Raw genomic sequence first — 18,419 nt, 5'->3', positions numbered from 1 at the left:
AATTCTGTTTACCTTTTGTATACTTAATAAAGGTTGCTTTTAATATATAGAGTTATTTGCAAGTATGAGATATAAAGAAATGGCACATAGTTAGTTGGAAAATTATGTCAGTATCAAAGAGAACTGTGACTAAACTTCTGATATAACAGAAAGTTATGTTATCGATTTTAAAATTATGCGGGCACAGTGTTGACATGATTCGTCAAAATTTCTTGAAATTTTAATCGGCTAGTTCAGAGAAATCATTCATACAACCAGGAAATTCACGTTTTTATGAAATCTGAATGGAAAACGGAATTACTCTGGAATGTTGTCAGCACCTTACTCTCTTAAAATTAATATGTGTAACGGTGTAGTTGTACAAAACTGTACACAAAAACATTATATATTTTATATTTATTAAATTAAAATATTAAACTAAACAGAGTTATTAATGTAAATAAACTAAATATAATACGGCAAGATATAATACAGTCGTGGAAAGAAAAATGTGTCTTGACGGCGAAACGGACTCGGCGAATAGTCCCACTATAATATTAAAATAACCTTTAATGTTAGATTTTGCCTAAGGGAAAGGAAAGTAGTCTGCAGGTACCAATATGGAGAATAAGGAGTGTGGTTGAGCATTTTCACAGCTAGAAACTGCATGCTTTGACAAGAATGGATTGTTTGTCTTCATTGTTGTGCAGAAGAGAAGCCTCGATTGATTTGATTCAGGTGTAAGTGTCGAATTCTTTTTAGATATCTGTTGGTTATATCTTTATCAAATATGGGATTCACCTTCTGTTTCTTAAGGAAAATTCCTTCGAAATTATTCTTTTCCAAGCCAAAATAAATAAATAAAATGAAAACTCACCAACCTGATTTTTAACTAAGGAATCGAAGTTTCAGTGGCCGTGGTGATGTGGTGTATTTAATTATGGCAAAGCACACTAGGGCTATCTGTCTAAGGGGATGGATGCCTTTCGTGGAGGACTTTCTAAGGGAAACTGGCTCGTATACACGTTACACATGGGGAAAACCACGAAAACACCCATGCAGCCAGCCCGTTCGCGGGATTCGAACCTCGGACCGAACTACCAGTGTTCAGCGACATTACCGCTCGGCCGCTGGTGGGCTCAGTGGCCGTGGTGAATCTTCTGTAATCGAAGATGATGATTGTCATTTGCCTTCTATATTATAAATAAAGCACAATTTTATGTCGGGACACAGTTTATTTTGGGGCAAAATGTGGGATTAATTCCTGCTTTGCAGCATAACTTTATTCTTATTTTTAACTTTTTGAATCATTGGCAGCATGCTATAACAGCTGCAGTCGTTCACTGAATCCAAGCAAACGATTAACCGTAACTCCTTTCTGCATGCCTTCGTGGTGTAACGGTTAGCACACTTGGCGCGTATTCGAGAAGTCCGTATTCGAGTACCGGCGAGGGCATTGCTTATTTTTCATGTCTCAGTTTCAAAGTGTGTAAGTAGCCATTATTTTGCGAAAATTAGTTGAGATAATTGTATAAAAGGACTGTCTGTAATTATTTGACAGGTTTGCTGGGCTTTGTTAAAAAAAAAAAAAAAAATCTGATGTGTGCACCACATGACTTCCTTGTACGGAATATTAAATTATACGCATTTCATTTAAACTTATTGGATTGAATTAAATCTACTTCGTCGATAGCGCATAAATCACAATAGAATAAATGCGCTCTTTACAGTTCACCATATTTGTTTACCATAGCGACACTCTGGTCCTAGGTTCACTTAACAGCGCTACATTTCAATCCTTTTTTAACTCAGAATGCACAAAATTTATATCATCTTAAGAATTATCTAATCGTTGCTACGTGTTCTATTCAAATACTATAATTAAATACTATAATAAATCTAAAACGATGTATAAAAGAAATTAAGCAAAGAAACAACAATAACATTAAAAAGAAACAGTTTTTCACAGACAATTCAGTATTTCTCATTCATTTAATTCAGTTCTCACTTCGCGATAAGGCAAAAATACATAAAAACTCAAAATGTCTGCATTGAAAACTATGAAGTAAATCTTAAACACTTATTTCCTCGAATAAATTCCAGAATGGATTAAGCATGATTTAATTCGCAATAATAAAAGAAGGCGTAATCTTTGTTATTGCGAAGCTAACTTTCTCTAGATTGACAACAAATCTACTATTCTGTTGTTTCAAATGTAAAGAAGCAATATCCGACATGGCAGAAATTATTAGGCTTTAGCGGCACTTAAGCAACTATTAAATTGTTGATAATTCTAAAAATATTGCATACAGATTTACTAAAGGCATAAAAACCTTAACCGGAAGATAAGAACAGCATAATTCAATCATTTTTAAAGCAAAAAAATGCACAATTTACAAACGTATAAGAGTAAAGAAACTGAAATCACTGAGCCAAAAGTATATAAATATATACATATATATATTTATATACTTTTGGTGCGGCCGATTGCAACCAAAATACGAGGTGCACATCTGCATCGGTGCTACTTTGGTAGACTGTTGCACGGATTTTTGGCGATTTACGTTGGCGCAATTGTTGGCAATCGGTTTTTACAATCGTCAGCCATCTTGAAAAACGCTGTTTTTACGCATAGTAAAGTATTCGAAACTTAAAAAAAAAATAATAATAAATATCGTTAAAAGTAATGAATTAATTTTTTGTTGAAAATGTCGTTTTTTAAGATGGCAGGCAAGTGTAAATAAATACATTTACTATGAGTATAAAATACTAAAGTAAGGTTATTATTACTTTCATACAGCAAAGAAGAGAATAAAAACAACGCTATAAAAACATTGTGCCAACGTTTAATTAGATTAAAATATTACTTAAATTGAATATCGAATTAAAAACCTTATACCAACATTTAAAAGAATTAAAATATTACTAAATTCAAATACTTTAAAATACGTTATATAGGATATAATTAACATTAAAACATATGTAACAATAATTATCTCAGCAATTTTTGAAAATAGTGTATTAATTTTTTTGACAAAAATTGAAGTATACAATTATAAAGTAAAAGAAAAATATGTACTTACATTTTTTTGAGTCATTTAACCTGTCGTTTATTGAAAAGTACCACAAAAAAAATCGGAATCATAATTTAGATATCAATGCAAACAATTTGAAAAATGTAATATCAAGGGCAGGAATAAAAAAATAATAAATAATTATAAATAGATAAAGCAGTTTAGAGCCAAATTAATGGATCATGAAGATTAAAAAAAAAAAAAAAAAAAAGCCTCCAATAATAGGTATTGTTTTTAGGATTTCGAAGATCTTTTAACCGCCCCTCCCTGAAGTACAAAGGACAATTTTTTGATTCCGATACCAATAATTCTTGGTACTTACCAATAACAACATTCATCTTTGAAACAGACATCTTTGAAGGAATTCGAAGATATGAATTAAATTTTAAAATGGCGCGGTAATGCACAAATTTTCAGTAACCAATCAGGGAGCTGATTACAGCTCGTTAATGCACAAATATTCTATAACCAATCAGAGAGCTGATTACATCACGCCTAGAATTAAAATTATTTAAATAATCATACATAATAAAATCATTTTTTAAAAAAATGCAAAATTAAACTATACTTTAATATTTAACAGCCATAAATAATGTTTAAAACATTAGATTAAATTTATAGATATTAAAACTAATTACTTTTAAAGTAAGGTGACGTCATTGATTACATCATCCACAATATAAAATTTCATAAAATATAATAAACAATAAAATTTTTATTTCAAATAAAAATGCAAAATTAAATTGATTTTTAATATTTAGAAGCTATTAATAATATTTAAAACACAGAATTTATGCATAATAAAACGCATTGTTTTTTAAATAAAATGATAACAAAGTATCGGTTACCATAAATAACTTATCCAGCAGTGGGTTTACCATAAGTCGTATTACTCGCCAAAAGAAAAATCGCCAAAATCCGTGCAACCGTCTACCAAAGTAGCACCTCTGCATCTTATAGCAGTCCTATATACAAAATTTCAACGTTCTGAGGCTACTCGTTTTTGAGTTATGCGAGATACGTACGTGCGCACAGACGCCACAAAAAATTCTCTTCAGAATGCATTTTAAATTAGTTTTGCAATTTTTTGGGGGGGAAAAAAAAGAGAGTCCTTCATTCTGTCCTTACGAACAGATGTCAAGCAAAAACATCATTAAATTGCATTCGATAGCGATGAAAATGAATATTTGCTTTGAAATATGATGCCTGAAACTTTTCGCGATTACAATACTTTCTTTTTACTTCGTACAAGGAAATAAAAAAAGGCTCAAAACGTGGAGTTTTGTGACGCTGTATTTCGAGAACAATGAGTGTCTGCATATTGATATTATAATTCTGAAGTACTGATGCATGAATCTAAGTTAGTAATCGATAGCCTTTATAGTAATTGAGTAATTTCTTTTCTGTAGCTTTGAAGAAGAAATAGATTACAGTGGTCTTCTCCCATCGACGAACAGTTTGTATTCATTTATGATGGAGAACGAGACGTTGTCGTCTCAGGATGTGGGTGGCGCCATTGCATATTCCAACAGTGGAACGCATTACACGTACACGAATCTAGATTCATGCACACCGAGCTACCCGGTTGCTTCCACTTATTACAACATGACAAGTCCAAACTATATGACTGGACTGCAACAGCCTTTCTACGTAACTGCTGGGTCAGAAGACGTAGATACGACCACAGTTTACAACCAGTCAACGTATTTCAGGCAAACCGATCTTTGCTCTTGGACAATGAACAACGATGATGGCTTTGCTTCATCATCTCCATCATCGTTACACTCGGCATCTCCGCCAATAATAGGGTACGATCAGCAGCTCCATGCTGGTGCTGATGTTCCAGAGCTTAAATACGAGCGGTACAGCCCGGGAGATTCAGGTAAGATATTTTGCTGTTATGAATATTAAATTTTTTTCTAAAACGTAGTGTTATTCTATTCTTTGAAATAAACTAAATGCTGCTTTTAGTACTTTTCTATTAGAGCCATACTAGGTATTTTCGCGTCCGTGTTAGCTCATTTTGGCTTATTTTTTATCTCACCACTTTGGTTTTGCACAATTTTATGGCGTCCACCGATTTTAACATTAAAGTCAATCAAAATTGTATACCCTTCTTTTAAACTAAATGCAACTAGGGTAGACCAAGTACCCAACCGAAGACCCTCCATATTAGGCAGGAAATGGAAACTAGTTGCGAATCATCTCGAAGAGAGGATAGAGTAAATTCTTAATTGCTACGGACCGAAAACCTCAATCTCAGAACGCAGACATACTCAAAACGAACTCTTATCAGAGCCCCATAGCTAAACTAGCGCACCGGCCTTTCGTCAAGCTTCGAGTGGAGACCACGACGGGGTGAGGCAACAAAGACTATAGCTCCGTGTTTCAAGGCAGTCAAATTACCTACTAAGGTGGAAGAAGCCACTACCCTCAGGAATAGCATAGGCTGCCCTTTCTGGCATTAAGAACCGGGTTCGTGTTATTGTGCCTCCCAGAGCCGATACTGTCAGAGTATATGACACTAAGCCAGTGTATGCAACCCCCGGGGGGTAACATTAGGATGATGAGTTACCAAGGAATTGTCCTTTATAATTATTCCAATAAGTTGTTTCATTGTGATTCATTTGAATCTGTAGTTTGCTAAATTCAATGCATGTTGATTCTTGATACCATAAGTAAAAGAATTGTATGGCAGTAATGAAAGAAATATTGTATCCAGAAAGCCATATTTATGTTCGAGCAACTTTTTCTTCCTGTAGCTGTGGAACAAAGTGGCCTTTTTCTTTCCATGGCTATGCAACAATGTGTATGCGAAGTGACTTCGGAAGTGACCGAAGTCCACTTTGGTTTCAAGTAAAGCCGGCCCTAGACGTTTTGCTGCCTCGTATAACCTCTGCGGCTCTTAAAATCTGCCGCCCTCTGCCTAAATTTTAAAAAATTGCCATCCCTAAGTTCTGCCTCCTCGTGCAGACGAGATGAATGAAGGCTCTCTTGAACTCGAAACTAAAGCCAGATCTGGCGCTGGCAGTGGTTTTGAGTGGCATTTTAATTTCGTGAAGTAATCACTGAAGCACAAAGCACAGGCTCTCTTGAGGAATACCGGGAACCTCGGCGTACGTCATTAACCCTTGGACTTTTTTTTTCCCTTTATTTATCCTCCTTTTTATTTTCCTTGGACTTTTTTTTCCTTTATTGAGATTACAGCAAAGCACAGCCCGTACACGAACCTCAGACCGAACTACCTGTTTTCATACCGCTCGGCCGCTGGTGGGCCGATTCTTGGGCTTATACCAAACGAAACTTTACAGTAAGAAATAAAGGAAGAATAAGAAAATTAATTCTCAAAGAAAATGCTATTGTTATTATTATACTGTTTAATACTAAAACACGAATGCAATGGGTAAATATATACTGTACCTTAATGAAACACTGCACAAGATACTGTATATAAATATTTTTGAACTATCTAGAACAAAAAGAAATTTTTGAACGTGCTGTAACGTCTCTCATCAATGTTTAGTAATCTATTTCACCCTCTTCGCAACGTTAGTCGACTTAATAGTATCTGGGATTTACACATTCATATTCGGCACACGGAATACAATCCCTGATACGCATGCCATCTTCATACATTTTAACAATCTCTTTTTCCATCTCCATGACGACCCTAACCATTGTCTTCATTGCTTGACTCTTCTTATTAACTTCTTCTTCTCAGAAGGTGGGCTGCATAGAATCTCAATGCATAACCCATGTCTAAAATTTGTAGTCCAAATGCCCAGAAATTACGAATCATCTAATATGTAAGAACTTTTCTAGCATCTTGGTATAGTTAATCGCGACCAGCTCATTCTCAAATCTACTAGTCAGAATAATCGGCGGTAGCAGGTAGTCCCATAATTGGCTTATAGCATTAGTTACCTCAGTCAGGGGTGCTAAAACATTTTACCATTTGTACCTCAGTTTATTACCCCAATTAGTCAGTCATGGTTTTTACCGTTTGAACTCAATCAGTCATTGTCTACTATTTTTTTGAAGCGCTTATGTGCCTTCTTTAAGTTATTTTTCGGGAGTGGACGTATTCCAGCGTAAAAAAAAAAAAATTGGTGGAGTAGATAATCTAACTCTTAACTGGAAAGTTACTTGATTGAAGTTTTATTGTTGTTGGGACAAAGGTGTCTGCTAATTCAAACTGAATTACCCAGGGCAGGCGGCGAGGACGCCCCTTTGCTTACTGCCTCGCGGGGTTTCCATCTTCTACCTGCTTAATTACTTAAAGTAGAGTGCAATGAAGGAAACCACTGGCGATACATTTCTTAAGAGCCACCACTAGCTCAATAAATAAAGGTGATTTAAATAATAAAATGTTAATTCACATATCAAAGATCTCTTTGTACACAACATTTCTTGTGTTGATCTTTCTATCATTTTTAAGCTCCCCTTGCAGAGGACCATCCATTATTTTTAATTTTACGTCCGTTCTTTCACGAACTCTTGAACAGGCAACATAAAGTTGACCGTGTCCAAATGCGGGCTCAGGTAAAAAAATGCCAACACGCTTAAGCGTTTGGCCCTGAGATTTATGGATGGTCGTAGCAAAGGCAAGTTTTACAGGAAATTGTCTACGTCTCAATTGGAACGGCAGCCCTATGCCGTGGCAACTTCCTCCCCCCATTGGCTAGTACAGTTACACAAGCAACCAATAAACTATCGGCGACAAACAGACATTTAAGCCGCATACAATAAAGATATTTATTTATTTCATTTCATTTGTTTTTTCATCATTGCCGTTTTTTGTCGATTGCATATTTCCTAATTCTATTATGTATAGATGTTAAATTTATTTATTAAATGTTAAGTGCACGTGCTCTTTCATTTTTAATTTTTCCGGCTTAGCTTTCTCATGATATTCGTCACGAAAAAAAACAATTTACAGTTACGTAAGCAACCAATAAACTATCGGCGACAAACACTTAAGCTGCATATATATAAGATACCAATGCGGTACAGATGTTTAACGAGACAATCATGTCGGATCTCCAAACGGAACGCCGCAATGCGATGGATCTGAGAGAATCCGGGACATTACAAATCGAGTCTGTCCACTTCTTATTCTTAATTTCTTCTAGTAATTTAACATCGAAATTTTTCCTCATAGAATTGTTTTACTTTTCTTTTCATTGATGTAAATGGCACCTCACTATTATTTGACTGCAAAATTTCAGTTCCCTTTTTAGCTGGTTTATCAGCCCATTGACTGCCAGTTTTTCCAACATGAGCCGGGAACCACTGTAAGACAACAGCCATCCCTTTTGAGGCAAGAAGAAAAAGAACTCTGCAAGATTCAATAATTTTTTATTCCACGCACATTATATGCAGAATTCGCTTGAATAGCTCGAAAGGGAGTCTGAAAAAATAACAATATTTTTCAGTTGGATTGTTCTAATAATAATTTGTTCAGTGGCAACTGTGATTGCCTCGAGTTCTCCAGTGAAATTGGTCCGAAACGGACTAAGAGAAGAACAGAAGATAACTAATAAAACTTATAAAAGCACTCACTTGAGGCTAAGCGGATAAAATCAATCAACCTTGCTAATTCGTTCCGGCTAACTCTTTTACCATTTGCAACACGAGCTATTTAACACTTGTGTTTTTTTTTTCCCTCAATAGTTGGCCAAACCAAACCCTTACAAAATTATCCACGAAAGCATGCTTTGCCTAAAACACATACCATCGCAGTAATTTTTAAATAAAATTGGAAATGTAGTTTATTCAGACTAGAAAAGATTATTCTGGATATGGATGAATGACTGCCCACCAGATGTTAAGTAATTTATGTTAGCAACTGAAAAACAAAAGCAACGTAATTTTTTTGGTCCAAAGGGGCATTTTGACTATTAATTTCGTTTTGCCATTTTGCGTTCGTTCATTGTAAATGTCGGTTCACTTTTCAAATTGTTGCCTCCAAGTATTATCGCCCTGTGTTATATTTAAAGAAATTAAATAATGAAGGATCTGCATAAATATATGTATGTTTCTCGCATTGTGATAAAACAACGGAACCTAGAGTCATCAAATTTTGAATAACGTAATCCTCCACCGAATGTGGGCATCTGGAAGCCCTAATTTGGAATATGTATTATTATAGATTTCATATGTTATAATACTTTAACGAATTTTTGATTAATAAACTCAACGATTTCAAAGCAAGCCATGGCAACACTTTACGAAAAAAAAAAAAGCATTTTTATCTCCAGCGCGCAAGACTGTGCATCGGAAATTCTAGAGATATGTTCAGTTTAACATTATTTTGCGATATTGCTGTTGAACTGAATTTTACGGTTTACGTGCGAAGAAGATGATATTTAATAAATAAAGGTAACCCACAAAACGTTAAAAAAAGCCCCTTTGGGCGTAATGTTTTCAGATTTTGTTTTTTCTTCTAATATTAAGTCAAATATAATTAAAAAAAATTTCAATTTTTTAAAAATTAACCAAAAATTAATTTCGTCATGCATTTTATTTATATACGTGATTCTTTGCAAATATTTTAAAAATTAACAATATGCAAGTACTTTCTGCAACTCTTATATTTAAATTACAAAACCGGGCTCGCTTTTCTATTTCCTCCAACTCTAGCATAACTGGGAATTTCAGTGAGACATGGTTGTTGCTCCCCCTCCCCCTTTTTGTGGAACTTATTTATGGTTGTTACAGTTACTGTCCAAGGACCACTGACAGATGACGCCGACCTTTAGCCTGAGAAAGAACGATGTTGAGCTTTACGAAAAAAATTGCCTGAGATCGCCAGTTTAAACCATTCGATACCGTAAACTATGAAGGAATAAATCTTTTTTTTTCCTTCAGATCTAGTCCCGTGTTTATAATAAAGAAGTAGAAGATGCGAGAACGTAATTGGAAAGCTTCCAACATTAATGTAAACAGTGAGCCCCGTTTGTTTTTGATTTAGGATAAGATTTGCGATATTGAGACAAGAATTTTTCTTATGCGCTTTTCGGAAATGGTTGATATGTTGCTTCGAAATACAATTCCGCCTTTCAAGTTTCTCCCAAAATGTACAATTTTTCCCTCCCGTTTGAGAACAGCTAACGGACCTGTTAACTATAAAAACACGCGTGAGTTGCCAATTGACCTTCCCGTTTTAGGAGACTGTGTCTGCTTCCCGTGTTTGAAATAAATTACTTCACTTTGAATGGTAACTGTGACTGTGATTTTGATGAAAGACTATTATAATGTAATTTTCAGAATCATCTACTATTGCAATGATCACAGATAGTTGATAGTTTATAAACTATGATCACAGATAGTTGATAGTACTATTCCAAACTCTTCTTGAAATTTATTATCTTACTAGTAAGCCCTTCGGTTCTCTAACGCAATGGCTTCTTCTTAAACTTTTTTCAATCGCGACCCCTTTTTATCACTGAGATTTTTTCACGACCCCAGGACCCCATAATATTTACGAAGACCCCGTAAGCATTGCACAAATCCGAAACACGCGTGAGCGAAACTGAGTTTTTTCACTTGTACGGTAATATAATGTTGCAGGTTTAGGTCATTAACTCTAATTTTAAGACGTAGAACAATGTGAAAATTTTAAATAAGAAACAGACGAAATAACAGCGTCACGTGCAAAGCTAGTAAAATGAACGTTTATATTATAAAAAGAAACGTCGACACGTTTTCGTTTTTTCTTTGCCTGTATTGTCTCATCTTTATTTTCAGATACACTGTGTAAAAATATTTGGTAATTGTAAAATTATGATCATAAGTTAAAGAAATATCAAAACTGTGAAATTTTTGGCGACCCACAGTTTAAGGAACTCTGCTATAACGAATCGAATAAAGCTTTAAATTAAAATGGCCAGCCGAGCTATCTGTTTGATGTATAATGTTCAACCCTTACTTTCAATCCCCACTGTTCTGTTTCGAATAACTGTTTCGATATGTCATGTTAACTTTCTTCGAACGCGCATACGAAAGTAAACTTTTTTGAGTGGTCGATGGTCTCTCGAATTGTTTTTGATTACTTTCATTTTCGAAAACATTATTCGTAAACATAAGCATTGATCAGCTGAATGCACTGTAGCAAGTGGAAATGTGTATTTATTTTTATTTTCTTACTTGCATATTGCGTATTTTTAAACATAGTCTTTGTAATGTTTTTTGTAATTTCAACTTGTGTCGAGGTCACAATAATTTTTATAATAGTTCAGAATGGAAAAACGTTTACAGCCAGATCACTTAAAATAAAATGTATTATTGAAGTTTTCCCCTCCCGGGTGTTTCTTTATACTTAAGTAAGAGAGTACGTAATTATTATTTTTGGAATACCACCAACTACAACTGAATGCCACTTTTTTTTTTCTTTTCGCTAAGAGAAAACAGAATGCAGATCATAATAATAAATCTGTAAAGTTCTGTGGTATTTATAAGTAGAATTGCAAAATTCATAATTTTAAACATTTAAAAAAATAACGTTTTACTTGTTTTCCAAAATAAAAGTTTTAAAATTTCCATTTTAAATTGATTTACAAATCGTTGCCATCCACAACTTCAAAACAAAGAATAATTAAACATTTTGATATTTCCCAATGTTTTCAGATAGTGAATTATTATTTTTGTATGTTAACAGTTTTGGGTGATGCCAGAAGAGCAAAAAAATTAAACAAAAATTAGGATTTTTTTTTTGGGGGGGGACTACTCCAAACAGAGACAATTTTTACAGGTGAAGATATCCGGGGCAAATCATTCGGATAGTTTCATCATTTTACATCCCAAACATAAATAATATAGCGAATATAAAAGGAAAAGTGTGGCAACAATTAACAAGTTGTAAACACGAGCAACAGACTTGCGTCTGTGGCGCTCACATTCGCCTTTTCTAATGTAAGATAGCACAGGTTTGGTTACCAAACGTCCAGGCTGCTGATAAGAGGTCTGAATTCAAGCAGCTATAGGGGATGGTTGTCAGTAGATGTTTTCCCAACAGATGACCCACCCTGTGTTTGCCTTTGGTTATGAGTATAAATCATGTGATAAACCCATCTGACCTTAAATCATGAGTTTTGTTGATTTTGCTATGGTGCCAACACTAAGACGCTAGAATCTGTATAAACTCATTATAAATAAATAAGTGTAGGTAATATAAAAGGAACGACACCCGCGATGCTGCGCTTTAAATTATTGATTTTGCTTTATTCTATCTTTTATTTGTACCAATTTGTAACTTTAGCACAACTATCTTGAAATGCTATTTAACCAGTTGCGATGTCGGCAGCTGCCACTCGTAACAAAGTGGTCACCCCTCTCTGCCAGTCCTTTTGGACGGTAATCATTTTACTTGAAGTTCCGTTCTAAAGCACCAGAAGTGAAGCATAGCACGAATCTTCGTGCTAATCACGGCATACTACGAGAGTTGGATGCTGCGCCATCGACTACCTGAATATGTAATGGCAATCTGTCAGTAATGCAGACAAATTTCTGGCCATGTTGAGAAACACCAAGGGTGTTGAAAAATTGGAATGGCTACTAGTGTTATTTTATAACTGATTATCATGGACGTCATAGAATCATTTGTATACTATGATTAGCAAGTTCACTCATAGGTAGAAAGTAAGGAGAGGCCCTAACCGGTTTGTCCCGTACACTGTTTTGAAGCACTGGCGATCCCTTCGTGGTGGCCAAAACATTGGGTTATTTACCATGAAGTTTAATGGTTTTTGACACGATCGGATGTAAATCTTTTGTAATTATTTCGTAAACATGCATATAAATGTATATAGTATCTTTTTCTGCAATATTTCAGAGTCCTAAGTATGTGAAACGAATACATTTTTAAACAACATTTCATTCTGAAGGGAAATAAATGCTACACAGAACAATTTGCTCAGAACGGTTTAGTTTGAATGAAATATTTTCACGAGTTTTCGTTAATTACATTAGAAAAAATTTTTAAGGTATTTCGATTTTATTCGGTTAAGGATTACGAAAGTTAAGATAAACATTTATTGTATTATTAATATTAAAATTATGCATTAATTACTCTTCTATTTCTGTCTTTCTATATTTTACAGCATAAAGCTTCTTCCTAAAATACTTTAAATACGACATGATTTTTTAGCCATAATTAATGCTCTGTCCTGTTCATTTCAAATCAGAGTATCTTTTATTTTAACAGTGAAGTACGTTAAATATAGCTATGCTGATTTTCGATTTCCATATACTTAACATGAGTATTTCTCAAAGGAAAGGGGGTTGCTAACATTATTTAAAACTTATAACCGAATTATTATAAAATATAAGGAAATAATTCTTTTAATACTTATTCTATTCTTCTTATGCTCTATTCGGACCATTTCTAATTAGAGCCCCTTTTATTTTAATAGTGAAGTACGTTAAATATTGGTGCTCATTTTCATGTACTTCTATTATTTATGTGCACAAATGTTAATGATATTAATATTATTAACATTCGCGCATATAAATAATAGAAGGAAAGGGGAAAAAAAACCGATATTTTGCGATTTAACAGTAAAGTTACAAAATATTTAAAAGCAGTATATCTGTAGAATTTCCAACAGATAATCTCGAGCGCTGGAAATAAAAATGTTTTATATCTTGCCAAGCAAGACCCACAGTAAATCTGACGTCTTTCAATGTGAATTCTCTCTGTAAATTATGGACGTTACTTTCAAAGGATATTAATTTACTTACATCGACGAATAAAAGGGATCAGTAGTTTATCTAACTAGTCTAGATCAGCAGTTCTCAACCTTTTGACTAACGCGCACCATCTAAACAAAAATTTCAAAACTTTAATACCACCTCTACATTTTACAATGACTGTCTTTCAACTTCTCAATAGAAATATTAAAAAAAAAAAAAAAAAAATGTGTTTTGCCATTTGCACAACCTATTGGCTATTCGTATTAAATATGCACATAAAATATTAGATTAAAAATTGGTTACCATTTTAATTATCAAAATTTAAGCTATACAACAATTTCTAAAACGTAATGTGAGGATTAGCTAATTCATGCAGAATTTTATTGTGAGTAGTTCTAAAGTTTAGTGTGAAATTTGGGGTGTTTAGGAGAGATCAATTTCTTTATGTCTCGTCTTATTTTATTTCGCTTTAACCTTAGCATCCACTTTTAAATTTGTTAGTCCAAAGGGGCTTTGTCCCTGAAGAACTATTGTTTTCGTTTTGCGTTGGTTCACTATAAATGCCCGTTTCACTTTTCAAACGGTTGATTGTGATAAAACAGCGCTACGTAGAGCCATCGAATTTTGAATGACGTCATCCTCCTACGAATATGGGTATGTGGAAGACCAAATTTGGAATTTGATTTATGATCGATTTCATATTTTGTAAAACTTAAAGGAATTTTCGATTAACAACCTCAAGGATTTGAAAGCGAGCAATGGCAACATTCTACGGGGGCGGAAAAAAAAAAAAAAAAAAAAAACCCTTTTTAGCTCCCGCGCTCGGAACTGTGTATCGAAAATTTTGAAGATATGCTCATTTTAAAATTATTTTGCGGCATTGCTATTGAACTGAATTTTATGGTTTAAATGCAAAGAACATGATATTTAATAAATAAAGGTGACACTCAAACGTTAAAAAAAAGTAATTTAAAACCTTTGGGCGTAATTTAAAATCTGAAAACTTTCAGATTTTTTTCTTTCTTTCTGTATTTATTTTTTAAATATAACATGGAAGAAAATCCTTGTTCACACAAATAGGGTGTGCAAAATGGAAATAAAATTTTGATAGTTTTATTTGAAACGCGTCTAGGTTCTTTTTTCCGTGCAGCCAAAAGTTAGCAAGTGTGTTATTTTTGAAAACTTCAGTTAGAGTTCGATCGCAGAAAATTTCTATCAATTGTTCTTTTTCTTCAGGAGACTTTTGAATTTAATTGTTAAAAACATTTTGTTTCTTTGCGTACCACCGGTTGAGAATCACTGTTTTAGATAATTCCTAAGTCCATTGCTTGTTATAATAGGTGTCAGAATTGTAAATGTTTGCTATTATTAAATGTAGCCCGTAATATATATTATTTCATAGGCTTAAATTTCAGATCCGAATTTAGATCTACAAAAGTGCTATTATTTTGATGTTGCCAGTTAAGGGGAATTTTAACTGTATCTTAATGTGTCGTTTAAATATTAAGCTGCGTACAAAAGACGGTATGCTTTTTCAGAATTCCGTTTTAAGAAGGGAGGAAGTTGTCTCCTATTCGCTCGAATATGCGATATTTTCGCGAAGCTCCGTGCCAACAAACTCCACTGTTCCTCTGAAAATGGGGACTGAATTTCCCCATTTTCGTCTTTCGCGGTTTATTCCTCGCGTCCGTCATCACATATCGGGAATTCGGCTCCGACTCGTATAATTTTCAGCTACGAAGGTGGTCGTAGTAGAGTTAACGATTGCTGCTCTGTTATTTATTTATTCGCCTACGGTTGAGAGATTGATGCTTCATCTGAGACCCTCGCTTTTAGCCTCTGCCCGTGGAAATGTTTTGCGATCGCTTCCATTTATTGTCCTTAAACCGAGGGTGTCGGATGTTATGCTGGATTACGCCCTTTGGTGAAAGTGGCTTACTTTAGCCCAAAGAGCGTTAGCCCAGAAGGGCTATTAATTTCGTTTTGGCAATTTGCGTCGAAACCTTTAATAGTCTGATTCACTTTTCAGATTGTTGCCACCAAATGTTTTAGCTCTGTGTTATATTCAAAGAAATTAAATAATGAAGTATCTGCAACTTCAAATACTCAACAACTTCAAATCGAACAGTGGCAACACTGCACGAAAAAAAAAGATTATCTCCAGCGCGCGAGATTGTGTATCGAAAATTCTAAAGATATGCTCATTTAAAAATTATTTTGCGATATTGTTGTTGAATTGAATTTTATGGTTTAAGTGCGAAGTACATTATAATCAATAAATAAAGGTAACACACATACGCTAAAACTTTCAGATTTTTTTATTATTATTTAATACTTTTCCCCTCCTTCTTTCTAGCTTAAATTTTCCTTGGCAAAATTACGGAACTGGAACTAAAAACCTCCGTAAAATTTGATTTATTCGTCGATTAAACCCTGATTTTGCAACTGGCGCACTGCTAATAAATTTAACCAAGCGAAACTTTATTAGCTTTCATGTCCCTTGCGTCCTGCCCACCAGCGGCCGAGCGGTAAACTCGCTGAACACTGGTAGTTCGGTCCGAGGTTCGAATCCCGCGAACGGGCTGGCTGCATGGGTATTTTCGTGGTTTTCCCCATGTGTAACGTGTATACGAGCCAGTTTCCCTTAGAAAGTCCTCCACAAAGGCATTCCTCCCATTAGGCAGATAGCCCTTGAGGCTTTGCCGTAATTAAATAACCTAACCCTTACGTCCTTTTGTTATTGTGCCATCGAACCAAGAATTACTCTCTTTAAGTATTTATTGCCCAGTTCGGTTAACTGTTACAACTGTGAATTGCTAAGGATAACCACCAAGAAGCTACCACTCTCTTCACTAGGCACTGTATCTACCTAAAGGGAGGGATGCTTTCGTGGAGCACTCGTAGTTCCTTTAAGAAGATGTCTTGTACAGTTTTTTTTACACAAAAATCCAATGTAAACTTTTTTGGAATATTTAGAATTATGACCTATTTTCTACAAATTAAGTCAGAGATCTTCTATATAATTCTAAAATTTTAGATATAATTTCTGTAGAGTTATGGCTAGAGATTTTATAGAGATATGTGGAGATATTCCATAGGATTTTTAAGGTCCCGTGTATAGAATTTTATATAATGCGCATGAAATCAACTAAATGCAGTGGTACCTCGGTATACGTCATTAATTCTTTCCTATTCCTTAAGTTACTCCAAACGAACTTTTCTCTTAAGAAATTAAAGGGACAGCTATTAAATCCGTTCTTATAAAACAATCAAGTATCTGTCAGAGCGACGCATGCGCGTTAATTGTAAGAGCGACGCAGAATCGTCTGTGAAAACTTTTTTTATTTGTCCAATTTCTGTTATGCATAGTTTTATTATGACATTTGCTTCCAACATGTGGCAACGAATTGATAACTTATCATATTATACATATCCTTGTGGTTTCATTTTCTATAGTGTAAACTGAGAAGTTACATACGTTTTGAGAACAAACAGTATGTGAGTGCCGCGATAGTAAAATAAACATAGAATATTTCAAAGAGTGATTGCATTTATTCTGTGTTTATGTGTATATTTATTGATGGAGTCAATTCAGTTATTATTATACGAATAATTCAGTTATTATTATACGAATCAGTTGTTATTACTCCTTCTGAAATACAAATTCACTAGGAGCAGAGCTCAACTTCTAAGATCTGAAGCTCCAGAGCCCGATGGGAGGTCGTCAGGAAGAACGAGGGGGGATGAAATAAATAACTAATAATAAGTGACTAATAATTAAGGTAATTAAATAGTTAAAGTTTAAATTCAATAAAATATAAATAAAAATTTAAGAAATGATTAAGTTCGTGATAAATAGTTAAAAGAAAAGAAACAAAAAAAAATTGGCCTCATCTTATTTGGAGCTTTAGCTGGGCTTAAATATCATTCAGAAACCAAGTAATAGCGTAACCGGCCTCCGACTGAATTCAAGCCCTGAATATGCGGTAGAATGTATTATTTGAAGGGATGAGAAAAACGAAATCCATTTTTTTTCCAGCATACGGCAGCTTAATTTCTAAAAGTAGAAGTGCCGGAGCCCTATGGAAGACCATCAGGAAAGAGGAACAAGAGTAAATAAATAAAATGACGGTACTTTTCCGTTTCGCCGGCACAAATCTCGCCAAGCAGACTTTACTGGTGACAACACATAGCATGAACATAAAAAATTTTAACAAATTTTAGTTCTAAGAAATTTTTATTTTGAAGGCATAAACATTTTAATATCGTTTAAAATTTTGTAAAAACAATAAATAAAGACAATAAATTTGCAAAAAGACAATTTAAGAATTTGCTATGATTTCATAGTACAACATCCTGATTCGCCGTTTCATATCCCGTGACCCCAAGTGATATCTCACGTAAGTTACGCTACAAAAATTTCATTCTCTCAGTAATTACCTACGTTAATTTCAAGTTAAATCTTACTTTGGAATACAAGTTTAAATGCAAGAATTATTTCAATTCGTACGAATAGCTTACTCAGAAATTATGTAAGGCCCCAGTGCTTTACTTGGCTAGTGCATTCACATTAGAATAGATGAATTTAACATTTGACTTTGCCTTTTCTATATTTTCACCTTCGGGTAAGCAGTGTGATTGCATCCTAATTGACTTAATTACCGCGAATGGCCT

At 34.3% G+C, this 18,419-nt stretch overlaps 1 protein-coding gene across 1 annotated transcript in view; it reads left to right on the top strand.

Moving 5' to 3' along the window:
- The window catches only part of LOC118205751 (uncharacterized), a 101,036-nt gene that overhangs the window by 43,505 nt on the left and 39,112 nt on the right, over nucleotides 1-18,419 (top strand). Inside the window, exon 2 of the mRNA XM_035378038.2 lies at nucleotides 4,463-4,935. Coding sequence (XP_035233929.2) covers nucleotides 4,463-4,935 — 473 coding nt within the window. The remainder of the gene's footprint in view (nucleotides 1-4,462; nucleotides 4,936-18,419) is intronic.

This window comes from Stegodyphus dumicola, chromosome 3, assembly GCF_044657685.1.
Source record: "Stegodyphus dumicola isolate Sdum_Otavi_A_Nest chromosome 3, ASM4465768v1".
In the NCBI taxonomy this organism is placed as follows: domain Eukaryota; kingdom Metazoa; phylum Arthropoda; class Arachnida; order Araneae; family Eresidae; genus Stegodyphus; species Stegodyphus dumicola.
Note: the sequence above shows the minus strand (reverse complement) of the source record. Positions and strands in the feature narration are given on the sequence as shown.